The sequence below is a fragment of the Photinus pyralis genome, unplaced genomic scaffold (genome assembly GCF_008802855.1).
Source record: "Photinus pyralis isolate 1611_PpyrPB1 unplaced genomic scaffold, Ppyr1.3 Ppyr1.4_LG6, whole genome shotgun sequence".
NCBI lineage: Eukaryota > Metazoa > Arthropoda > Insecta > Coleoptera > Lampyridae > Photinus > Photinus pyralis.
The window spans coordinates 22609812-22623081 of record NW_022170663.1 but is presented as its reverse complement, the minus strand read 5'-3'; the positions used below and the strand labels follow the sequence as shown (position 1 = coordinate 22623081).

At 37.8% G+C, this 13270-nt stretch overlaps 1 protein-coding gene and 1 long non-coding RNA gene across 2 annotated transcripts; both read left to right on the top strand.

The window, feature by feature from the left end:
- Nucleotides 1–929: 929 nt before the first annotated feature.
- On the top strand, nt 930–1773 carry LOC116173071 (cuticle protein-like). Its single transcript, XM_031490361.1, has 2 exons — nt 930–991; nt 1038–1773. The coding sequence occupies exons 1-2, from the start codon at nt 980–982 to the stop codon at nt 1638–1640; spliced, it is 615 nt and encodes a 204-aa protein (XP_031346221.1). The 5' UTR covers nt 930–979; the 3' UTR covers nt 1641–1773.
- Nucleotides 1774–10987: 9214 nt separating this feature from the next.
- LOC116173072 lies at nt 10988–12199 on the top strand. Its single transcript, XR_004145852.1, has 2 exons — nt 10988–11563; nt 11616–12199. It is a non-coding gene; the product is annotated as an uncharacterized LOC116173072 (long non-coding RNA).
- The last annotated feature ends 1071 nt before the right edge of the window (nt 12200–13270 follow it).

Here is a 13270-nt window from a genome sequence, read left to right as displayed (position 1 = left end):
TGGATTTTATTTTAATCGTTTCAGCGGAATACATTTTCACTTTACTTTAAAATTATCAACACATAAAAGCACGAAATTACATTTGATTACGCACACGTAACGAGAGTTTTTCTTCAAAATTACATAACGGCCTTATTGATGAGCACAAATTTTCGTAAGTAGCACATAAGAGCACAAAAAATGATAAAGGAATGTGTGGTTACCGTTACGCCATTGTAACGACCCTCTGGAAAGTAAAAATTGATTTCTTCTGGCTAATAAGATGTTATACTTGCCATCAATTTTGATATTTTGTCATCCAAAATGTACCTACGTATGCTATGTCGGCACCTGTTCGTATGAGACATGTCAGGTTCTAAAAATGAGATGCTCTCAATCTACAACTCTATTGTTATTTGATTCAATTTAAAGACCGAACCTCTGAAAATGGCACAAAGAAAGTAGGTAATTGGATTTCGAGAATCCTATTCACATCTATGACAGTTAATCGAAACGATGCTCAATTAATATTAAAGCGAGTGAATTGGAAATTGAACGAAAATCGCGATTTACGTAGATGCGGTTGCATAATGAGAAGCTTCGGTACGTTTTGCAAATTACAGATACGTTCGTCCAATAATGAATGTAATTCGGTGCTTGTAATCTAATTACCTACATTTTCACACTTGGTAAGCGTAATGGATATAAGCGTCCCTGAAAGCACATGAAAGGGCGACGCCAAAGAAATTGGATAAGTCTAGTCTGTGTAACAGTCTCAATTGGAAGGCGAAAAATACAAAGCAATACAAATGTAAGTATTCTAATATCAAGTTCCCAGAAGTATCATGTGCTTATTATAAACGCATTTTACATCTAGGGCAAGTTGCATAAGGTGCCATATCATGCTTCACGCTTGCTAACGCGATTCTGGTATATAAATCGCGAATAGAACCCATTTCGTTATCAGTGCAAGCTTGGCTATCAATCAGGCACTAGCAACATGGCTTCAAAGGTGAGCACCGTAGAATACCGATACAATTCCACCCTCTAATTTTCAGATAATAATTTTAACGGCCATCATCGCATCTGCTCAATGCCAATCGCCGGGAGGTGGACATCCACATCCTCACGCCACCAGCTTTTCGACGCTTCAACACCATCAGTCAGCACCAGGACAACCTCAACCACACATACCGATTCCATCGAGTCACATACTACCAGTTGCCATTCCAGTAACGCAAACAAGAGTTGAACCCTACGACCCTCACCCTCACTACGTCTACGCTTACGATGTCAACGACTTCCACACGGGAGACTCCAAGAGCCAGCACGAAACTCGCCACGGTGACATCGTGCAGGGCCAATACAGCCTAACCGACCCCGATGGCACCAGACGCACCGTCGATTACAGTTCTGACCCACACAACGGTTTCAACGCGATCGTCCACCGCACCGCCCCTCAACAACAACAGCAGCAGCAGCAGCAACCCCAACAGCAACAACAGCAGCAGCAACCACAACAGCTACAACCCCAACAGCTACAACAGCAGCAGCAGCCCCAACAACCACAACAACAACAACCCCAACAGCAGCAACAGTCACAGCAACAACAACAACAACAACAACAACAACCCCAATACATACACGGCGGAAGAAACTAGACGATTTTCCAAATTATGACCTTCGAGGACGACCTTAGGCGACTTTAATATTTATTCTCGACCATTTCCGCCCACTTTTCCTGCGCTTTATTTAAGATTTGTACGATACCATTAATATATCAGCTAAAGCTTAGAATTATTTATTTATTACTACTTTAAGGTGTTTCGATCGCCACCAAACTTGTTAATATCATAACTCCCATTGTATAAAAAACTAATCGAAATATCGATCGCGTTTTATTAAAATGATTGTTTTAGTTTGATTGAATTTTCCCTGTACGGTTCGGGGCGTTGTTAAATCTTCGCTTAAACAACATAAAGCATGCACTCGCGTATTCCTTGGCGAGCACCGAAATCCCAAAGGTAGTCGATCTTTATATTTTATGGAACCCGCGCTTCCCTCCAAATTTAAATAGCAATATGGAAATGTGCAAGTGTGTGTTTATGCGGTTAAGGAGGTGTAAGGGTTGAAAAATGATGCACGGGAAACGTTCTTTATATAAAAGGGAAAACGGCTGTGGTTTCCTTTTCTAGTCAGTTTTCAAAGGGTTGGCGTGCGAGTATGATTTTCTTGTAATTCTTGTGTAAGGGAAGAGTAAACGTTACGGTTCGGTTGCATTCAAATTCAATACTATGTAAAATAGGTCAGCTGGTAAGCGAATAATGCCGCTTATATCGATCGCAGTTTCAAGTAACAATCGAAACGTATTCCGTACGTGTATTATTTTCTGAATGCATTTTTCTACCCACTTTGTGTAATTTACTGCAGAATGTGTCAATTGCTCGACATCGTTTGTGAAAGATTACACGTGACGTAACGTTTTGAATTTCAGATACAGAATTATTTATTTCAATAATGTTAACACTTATAATTAACAATCACTCGAAATAGCTCGTAACGCGTATTAATTAATTTAACTTTGTATTTATGTAAGCCGGCATTATTTTAAAAACAATAGAGGTTATATTTTTAGTGCGAATGGAGTAAAATAAACCGAAACACACCATTTGCTCGCGCTATTTCAAATTGTTTACAGAATATGAAATGACCAGCAATTTGTGCTGTGTGTCAATATTATCTTTTAAGCCTTCCTCCAACATTTTTTTTACATCGACAGTAAATGTGTCTCGTCTAGACGATCTCTCCGCCCTTTGAGAGTACACTCCGTTCTGCAGATACTTCCACTAACAGTTTTGAGATCACCAGTAGATATGCCTTGTCCTGAAGTTCCACCTGCCCTTTACAACGGATGATCATAAAGTGTTTGACCAATGAAGGCGTTATAAACCGTCAGAAATTTGAACGCGTTTGCAAGTACAGTCTGGGGACAGTACAATGTCTCAGAATCATGTGAGAATTTAAGGGCGGGCGAGAATGGGTTGAAAACTAAACTCACGATCGACGCCAAACGAGCCTTACAGATGGCAACATTCGTGTCGTTCGAGCGCTTATCGCCAGTTAGCTGTGGAAGAAATTTAATCAGAAGTAGGTATCAGCTATAGAAGTGTCCAACCCATCATCACTTATCAACTAGGTTTCAAAACAAAACCAAAAAATGTCGTTCGAAGGCTTCTGGATCAATTTCAGCGAGAAGTGGAGGACTGTTTAAAGCGTATCGTGACATCTGATGAAATATGGGTGCATCACTACACTCTCGAGTCAAAACTGGCAAGTAAGAAGTGGCGGACAAGGGATGAAGGTTGCACGGTAAAGGACAAGACTTGTTTCTCTGTTGGAAAAGTCCTTGCAACGATTTTTTTTGCTCTAGGGGAACGTTACTGATCACACGATCATTAATAGCCCTGACCTATAGGTACCTGTGTGACTATTTTTTGTTCGCGCCTATGAAAACACAAGTATTAATTGTGCACATCTCCTGTGCAGAGAAAACGCATTTTTTTACACCGAAATATGTAGCTTAGTGGTTATAAGGAGTAGGATGCTATATTTAACGATGTTTTCTTTCTTGTTAGATGATTAATGGGAAGACTTCACCAATATATGTCTCGTCCAGGCAATTCGTATTGCCTTTGTGGGTACTTTCCTCCGACAAAGCGCCTTCAAGATATTCGCTCGTAAAGTTTTGACATCACCAATAGGTATATTTTTTTCAAACGTCCCAATCGCTCTTTGTAAGTACCATCCACCGACAAACAGTTCTTCAGATATAAGGAATTATTTATATCCGATCACGATAAGGAGTGTAGGAGGAGGCTATGGTTGGTAGAAGTTAATTCCTTTCGTTGAGACCTTTCATTAGAGTACCATGAAGAATTCGAATCCCCCCCCCCCCTCTTTTGATAAGGAGTCAAAAAGTATGACGGTAGTTGGGTGAGAACAGTTCCTTTTGTTGTAACCTTTCATTGGAATACCATGAAAGATTTCCACCCTCTACCTCCTCCCCCCGGCCACCTACAGATCTCGCGCAGGAAAGTTCAAAGCAATACATTTCGGTGAGACCTTTCATTAGAATACTATGAAGGGTAGAACGAATTTACCCCCACCCCCCTTTTAAAAAATTTTACATGGTACAACTAGAGGCATGTGTATGCAAATTCTTAGACCGGTTGGCTGTTGCATATAAACACAGCATCTCAGGAAATAATTTATGGGGGGGGGGGGGGGGGGCTTGACACTTGAATACTTTCCTCCCACAAACCGGTTTCGAGATACATATTCGCTCTGACAGTTTTGACATTTTGACAATGAGTATATTTCTCCCAGACGTTGCAATCGCCTTTTGTGAGTACCCTCCTCCGACAATCTGTTCTTGAGATGTAAGGAATTATATCCGATCACGATAAAAAGTCGAGGAGGAGGACTATGGTTGGTAGAAACTAATTCCTTTCGTTGAGACCTTTCCTTAGAGTACCATGAAGGAGAAAACCAGTTATTCTCCCCCCCCCCTCTCCGGGGTCCCCCTCTGACCTCGAAAAAGAGTAGCGCGGGAAAGTTATAGTTTGTACAACCCAATTCATTTTGATGAGACCTTTCATTAGAATACCAGGTAGGGTAAAACATGTCCTTACCCCCCCGCCCCACCCCTCTATTCTCAAAAGTCTTACTTGGGATGCGTATGCAAAATATGAGACCAAATAGACATGTAAAAATTGCACACGTTTTGCTTCTAAAAACAGCACCTTAAGAAATAATAAGTGGTCCTCTTTAAAACAAGGAAATTTATTTATTTATTTATCTATTATCCCATTTCTTGTTTTGGGCCTTCAACACGCTCTCGCCCAATTACTAGAGTGATCCGCATAATGCTTTTTAAAAAGGTCCTGCAGAAGATCTTACTTAAGTTGTTCTATACTACCCCGGTACGAAATAGGAAAATTGCGGGAAACCCTAATTCGGAGTAGCCGGCAGAATGCTCGAAACTGATCTAAGGAAATTCCCATCTCTACCACAGATGAAAAATTCCTACCTCTGCCCAGGTTCGAACACCCGACCTCCCGGGTATGTAGCCCAAAGCTCTTCCACTGAGCTACACAGTCGGCTAATTTGATACCCGTCTGACACACCTTCAACTACCACCTATTGTAAAAAATTCCAGGCTCTAGGAACATTCTCCTAAAAGTAGTTCAACTGTTCAGCACGGCAGAAGTGGATCCGGACGGACAGAGGGACGAACGGACAAGCGTTACCACATTCGTGATCAATAATCTAAATTAAAAAAATAAGCTAAAAGAAAAATAGGCGCTCAGGGCCAGAAAAAATATCATGCAACAACTGATCGATATAGCAAATTAATTAAAAGAAGTTAGATTGATTGTAAACAAAGTTACAACTAACTTTGATCCCCTTCAACACCCCCATTTTTGCTTTTACCTAAAAGTTAAGCGATTTTCGAAGAGAGACACTAACACAAAATACCAGGGGAAAATGCATCGAAACTTCACTCCTCGACTATAATTATATCACTTGAAGCTCGATTTTCGACAACACTACTGATGTATAATTTGGTTCTACTTCTTTGTAAACTTCGCTTCTTCAATTTGACTTAAAACACTCACTTTTATTTATTACGACTACTTAAATCTCTGAATACTCGTAGCACTCAACTATCTTTTCTCTATAACAAGAACCAAGAACTTTTTTACAATTATAAAGACTGACTGTCTTTCCAATAATACGTTCAAATAACGGAAAACGTGTCAATCACCAAAACAATAAACGGTTACGTTTCAGCGTCCACCACAAAAAAAATCTACGATTACGTGTCCACCACCAAACAAGTAACGATTAACGTCCGTCTCTTCTATTTAAAACAAATTCCCTTTCCGTTCCACCTCAAACTACGCACCTGTGTTTCCTTATCGGTGAAACAACATCTGCGATATCACGTGCCTATCTCGAAACCCATGCATCGATAACGCTCTTTTCGCCATTTGATGGGTGTTCTTGTCAAGTGAAAAAGAGTAGGGACGGGTTCAGAGAAAATAGAGTTAGTTTTCGGCATACGCGAGCGTGGTTCAAGGTGTAGTCATAGGGATTCTGCAATTAGTGATCGTGCCGTAAGCTATGCGTTTTTGGTTCGCGAGGTTAGTTTTGAAAAAAAGCGCGAAACGTTGTTATATGAGCGACCGTGAAGGTGATTAGAAGAGTTTCTTTACAATACGCCAAGAAAATTAGAATACTTTATATAAATAATAATCGACCCACGTCAGTTATTTGTAAAAAGGTCGTTTTTAATGTCAATTTGATCTGCTGGCTGGCGATGTGGGTCTGTAGTAGAACAACGAGGAGTATACATGTACCTGCAGGGACTGTGTAATCAACAACTTTAGGGACGGGGTTACACGATGTAGCGTGGGCGACATCTGGGCGCCATCCCCGAGCGTGTTATACGAATGTGGTGATTTTTTTTATTTTTTCCTATCTTCTGCAATTTTGGTCCGATTGTTTTCAAGTTGGTGTCGTCGGAAAGATCTTTTTCTAATGGCGAAATTAACCACCTTTTGCAAAGCGCGCATCTTTGAGGGGTAGTCAACTTTGGGCGCCCAAAAGTGTTTTAGAGCTCTAATCGCGATCTTTCCTTCTCGTGTTGGATGGAATCTAATATTTATAGTTTAGGTAGCAAATTGTAAAACTATTATCTTGTTTTACTACCGAATCCTGATGCGACTTCAACTACTCGAACCAACACTTTGAACTTTTAATTTTCCAACCCCGATTACAATAGCGGTGGAAAATTGGGAGTGTTATAGTGTCGCTAATGGAAGCTCGAGCTATAAAGAAGTGCCCCAAAAATTGAGTACTGTGAACGGGACGTCGAAATTGGGTACCGACAAAGGGAATGTAGTTGTGTGGATAATGTGTATCTTATATTCAATACAAATCGTGTCCTTCAAGGGTTCTAATATGTTTTGTAACCCAAATTAGGGATATTATGGCGACCCTATTATTTTTGTATCTGTTTAATATTATAAAAGTAAAAAATTTTTTCAATTGAAAAAAAAATGTTTCTCATTTTTTTGTTCAATATTAAATAACAGAGACCTTCTAACTGAGTCACGTATGTGTATTACAAATTGTCAATGTGTAAAGACGAAACAAATATTTCGTTTCCGTGTTCAAATTTTGTCATTTAAGGATTGATGAAGTTAGTAATAGAGAACGGGGCCACAAGAGAGCTATCCGTCGCGTTGGTTAATAATATTATTACTACAGGCCATTTGTACCCAAACGGGCTTCTAGTGGGAAAGTTGTGGGGTAGTTTTGATTTCTTTGATTCCATATGTTTTGTGGGGTGATGAATCCGAATCTGAGGTTTGCTATCAAAATTTGATGACGTAACATTAACAAAAATACAAAAATAGGTGAGAAATATATTTTTTTGACAGTTTTGTGCTTACAACTCGAAAACTATCACCTTTTCAAGAATAACCTCCCTATTCAAAATAAAAGTGTATAATATTTCCTAAAGATTTCACTGTTTAGTTTTTTTTCTCGATGAACCGCTCGAGATCCATAAAAGAGTTTCAAATCGAACAGAAAATTGATGCTGAACAGTTGCTCACATAGTTAAAAGGCGATTTAAATCCCAGGTTCGGTTATAAGATTAAGAGGAAGGAAAATAAATTGAACACCTCCGCACAGTACAGAAACATGGAAAAGCATACCATAATTGTTTCATATTCATATTGTATTTAGCTAAAATTATAAATAAACACCTTAACAGACAGAATAAAGCTACAACAAACGCATTGGGCAAAACAAAACGACTGTGATATATACATTTTATTGCTACGAAATAGAAATAACACGAGAACGAAAACAAAGTACAAACGTGCATGTGGAAGGTATTTATTTAATAACTGTTTTAAATGCTCACCCGCTTGTTTGTTTCGTCAAACACAATATATATAATTGATGTTAGTGGAGATGAAAATAATTAATTATAGAGAAAGCTTTCAAATGAAACCATGTACTTTAGAATGTAACGGTAGTTAGCTTGGTGTACAGATTTTTTTTAATTCAATGGCGATTTCATTTTAGGTATGTTTTTTAGTTTCATATTTTCTCTTTTTAGGTTTTTCTTTTCCGTTATTGCACTCGTTGTTTGAACTGGGGTTGAGCGTGGTTGGAACATACCCCGAATGTATTTAACTTTGTTAAGACTAACGAGGGATGCCCTTTGGGTTGGTGGTTGTTTGTTTGTTTCGTAATGAAAAAGTTCAATTTATGGGAATATTATATAAAGTTGACAAGTTCAGGTAGGGAAAGCCATATAAGGATATCCTAACTCAACTATAAAACTCCGTGAGGTGAAATTCAGGTGCCGTCACAGTTACCTAGCTTTCCTTATGCCGAGGACTTTAATTCTAGACAGAAGTCGGAAAGGTTATCGATGTAGTGATCTTCGAAATTAAGTCAAAGGTTGATGACCAAAGTCCAAACGGCGGTAGCCGTTCAAGGTCTAAAGTTTGCTCCCCGTTCAAAGTCCAAAGGTTGGTATAAAGTTCAAAGGTTGCTCGCCATTCAAAGTCCAAAGGTTGCTGGCAGCTCAAAGTGCAAAAATTGCTAGCGGTTCAAAATCCAAAAACTTCACCGCTCTCACTCGTTACCAACTGCCGGGCCAACTGCCGAAATATATCACCCCGGGTCAACTGATTAAATATACCACGAGTTATGCAGTAGATAGTGTTTTGGTACTGAAGGCGATACAATTGCTGATTTTGTTTTATTTGGTAAGTGTTACAAAGGTCAAATTAGGGAAAACAGTCGAGCATCCGATTTTCAAGGTATTCAACCCAATAACAAACATTTCTTTAAATGCACAGTTTACATATTTTGAAGGAAAAATTTACATAGTATCTATAAAATCCACTTTTTAAGAACCAAAGTTTGAACTTTTTCCTATGAACTTGGTGTTCAAGTGAGAATTTTGTTATCTGTTTTTCAAAATCTATTGGTGTACTAAAACGTTGTTAAAATACACTTCAGCATATTTTGTGGTAACCAACGGCTTAGACACATTTAAAAATTTTAATGTGACAATTAATTTTTTATTTACCCCAGTTAGCTCAGTAATAGAAAATGGTATTTATACCTCTTACCTTGCAGAAGTTTGGCCTCTTTAAAATTCAAAATCTAATGCGCTGATTTGATTGAACCATAATATATACGCTTATGACCTTAGTTGATTAAATATATTAATAAAAACAAAGGCGATCAAGTTCCATTTTTCTTTATACGTTCTTGGATGTAAATTGCACACGTCTGAACAAATTTTTACTCCAACCCAAGGACTAGTATTACTGAAATTAAATGCAAAATTCCAATCACTGAAGCAAAATAACCCAAATCCTTTGTTTAGATTCGATTTATATCAACAAATACAATACAAAATCTGTTTCATACAAATAATTTTTACGGGTCGATTCCTTTAGGAATATTAAAGTTACTTGGAACAGAATAGCTCACGCAAATTCCTAAAAATAACCGACCACTACTTTATACAGCACGATGAGTTTTAAAAAGCAGTTCACCGATTCGAAAATATTCCTTCGCGTAAATTGTACCACTCGTAAATGAACGAGCTTGCTACGAATTAGGATGCTAAAAAGTTTTTCTTCGTCTCGGAATCTACTGTAATTCGTTTATGCGCACACATATAAAATTGAGCCCGAATTTGCTTAAGGGTTTCTCCACGACTTATTCGACCTTTCGGATTTCTCGCTATGTATTTAACCCGAAGTTAAACTGCTTCTTATTTACTACTACTTAATTCATAAACGTTTTAGTTGTTGAAGTTCGGCCACAGATCTTCGCACATACGCCCTTAAAATGGTCCGCGATGATTCGCCAAAATCAACCTGGAATAAATCTTCAACGATAGAAAAATTCATGCAGAGTGTACGCGCGAATTGTTTTCGAATCCCTTGCTCTTCCACTCTTTCACTATGTAAATCTCGCCCGGTAGAAATACCGAAACGGTCCTTTCTGAATGCAACGACTATCGAACATTTTTAAACGAATAGTAAGTCTCGAAATTCTTAAGTTCGAAGAGATCATGGCCACTACGCTTGTTTTCCCCTATACGGGTCTTGTTATCGCTTGTTATCGCCTGACATACTTTTGTTCATGTTCGCTATGAAGCGGTATATGTGTACATATGCCTAGCAAAATACTTTTGAAATGCTTTTCCGTTACACCAAGTTAGTTAGTACTTTGAACGATCCTTCTTAATATATCTGTGACGTTTCGGAATGGGTAAAATTATCCTCCAAAAGCGCGATTTACCATGAAATAGTGTTGGAAGAGTATACATGGCATACAGTGCAAGATTTCGGAACCTAATTAATCGATAATGGGCGTAGCTGGATATTTGAATGTGCGCACAACAAAGATCAGACGTCTCATTAGTGATTTAAACGTAGGTGCGATTTTTTTAAATCAAAATTGCATAGGGTGGTCTATGGTGCGCCGTTTTACTATTTATTATACATTTATAACGTATATGAAGATATTTAAATAACAATTGAATTGTTACCAACAAATTCAACATCTCAAAAAAATGTTAGCCAAATGTATGCAAATGTAAGAAATGTTAATATGGATTTCAGCGTTTGAATCCTAAAACACTACAAGATGACAGAGATGAATATTAAACATTGCCAATTTAATTGTCATGCATCAAAATAAATAGCAATTTCTATAAAAGATTTAAACACATAAGGCATTTATTTGGAACTGTCCAGCTATACCAGAAGTGAAATACATTTGCTGCTGTGTGTAATTGAATTGATATTAAATAAAATTGAGTCGAGTATGTTTGCATCAAAAAAAAATGTAAACCATTCTCATGCGTATATCAAATTAAATCGCATGCATTCAAATCCGTATATATGCACTTTAAGAACAAACGTTATTCACGTATGGGATTAAAATAGATACCCGTTGCGACATTACCTATGGAAATGAAATTATTCGTAAGGTATGGCATAAAAATTAAATCGAAGTTTAAGATGTAGCATTGAATTCCAATGAATTTAATAGTGCATCTTTTAATTAAAATGAACGTCGAATTATTTTGTGAATCATTTCTATGCGATACACCGCATTAAAATACATTGCATTTTAAATGTGCTTATACATACAATGGAAATTCGGTCTGCATAAAATGTAACGCATAAGAATAAGACACAAATTTAATGTATCAAAATGGAAATGGTATGAATGAAAACTACTCTGCATGCAAATGCGCAGTTACCTTAGAGAAGGAAAGTAGCCGTAGGTGGTAGGTACGTTTTATTTGCGGTTGCGCAAAAACAAAACAGCTGTTATTGATTGTTACTTACATCGAACGTGTAAATGGATTAATTAATACGTTCATCAATTTTGAGAAGGCAAGCGATTTATTGGGTTATTTTCTGTCGGTCACACGTGACCTTTACAGTTTTTACGTACATATTCGGTAAGTCCAATTTTACGATTCCTTTTATGATAACAGTAAACAATGAATGTAGGATTTGCACCTGCTGCACAATATTGTTTAATATAAAGCAAGAAAAAGGCCGATGGAAATCGAAAGATGTGCAAGAGGCGCCGGGTCCCCTTAACAATAAATTGGAGGTGTACGCTGTCGCTATAAAAATAGGTAATCTCAAATTTCACTTATTCTTACCTGTAATGCAAATTGAGTGAACAGTTACAGGTTCGTGGGAATTAATAATGGATAAAGAGTCCAGAGATAAACCGTGTTAATGGAACGAAGCTCATGTTCTACGACTCTTGTAAGGAACAAGCACATCGACAAGTTGATGCTCCTTCGTAATGGAAATTATGTCGAGTTCAATCGTGATATATCTACTAACACGATTAGTTAAATATGTAATCTCCATTGAATGAGAGATTTGTATATTTACAAGATGCTAATACATGTACCTGTGTAGAAACACGAGCACGTGAGACATTGTTAGACACGTATCTCGTTCTGTTTGATGGGTGCACCGTAGTATGTAAACGAAGACGTGTCATTCGCTAACAAAGTTACACAAATATTGTCAACAAAATTTGTATCCTGATAATTAAACGATTATCCTATTCGTCATCTGGAAGCGTTTATTTCAAAAGTGAACCACACATCGAGAAATGTAACTTCCCTACATACCAAAAGGCAGATTGAAAGAGAAGTCCTCGCAGGGATGATAGAAGCGTAGTTCCTCTTAAAAACCCCTGTTAAAGTTTTTCTAGAAGTGCTCCAGAATTTGAGAAATTAATTTTTTTGACCTAGCACATTTCTAAATAGAACACCTAACTTTGACATCGCATTAAAGAAGTTACAGAGAGGTTAGAAGAAAATCCCCTATAGGGGCGATAGAAGGGATGTTCCTCTTTAACACCCTGCTCGCGGTTTTTCTGGAAGTGCCCTAAAATTCGAGAACTTAATGATTAAGGGTATTTTGGTCATTCTTTTAAATGTGAACGTTGTGATTTTGGTCATCTGTTTTGCTCATGCGGGAGCTGTGGTTATGAAGCCGATTTTGTGTAATTGTTGCAGTTATTCACATTAAAGCCGGATCTGGCTTTATAGTTCCGTAGCCGTAAGAACGGAACCGTAAAATCTGACGTTAACGAAAATTATGCGATTTATAGTTACCGTAGTGGTAAGAGATGAGCTTGCGTATTTATCTGCCATTGTATGTCATCTGTCAGTAAGAGTAACGTGCATTTCAAAATAATAATAACCAACAAAGTGTCAATAATTACTGTAAATAAACGAAACGAACGTCCGGATAAACTCAACTGTTTGAATTATCCGAGTACTATCGAAGACAGGCGCGTTAGCGCGATTTACCGTAAGGAATAGATTTGGGCATTTCCTACGTACCGTAACCGTTCTAACGCAACGTAAACGGGAACTATAAATGTTCACGCCAGAGACATCTCCATGTCTCTGGTTCACGCGCAACAAGTAATTCCAAACGTTACGGTACGGTGTTGCGGGTACGGAACTATAAATTCAGCTTAAATCACATGACAGCCGACAGGTTTGGTAATTTATTTTCGGCGAAGTCTTCAGATTAAATAGTATATTAAACCACGATTACTAATTTATTCATTTCATAATTTTTCGTTTTGGTTATAAGTTTTTGTGGTCCTGTGTATTGTACCTGTTAAC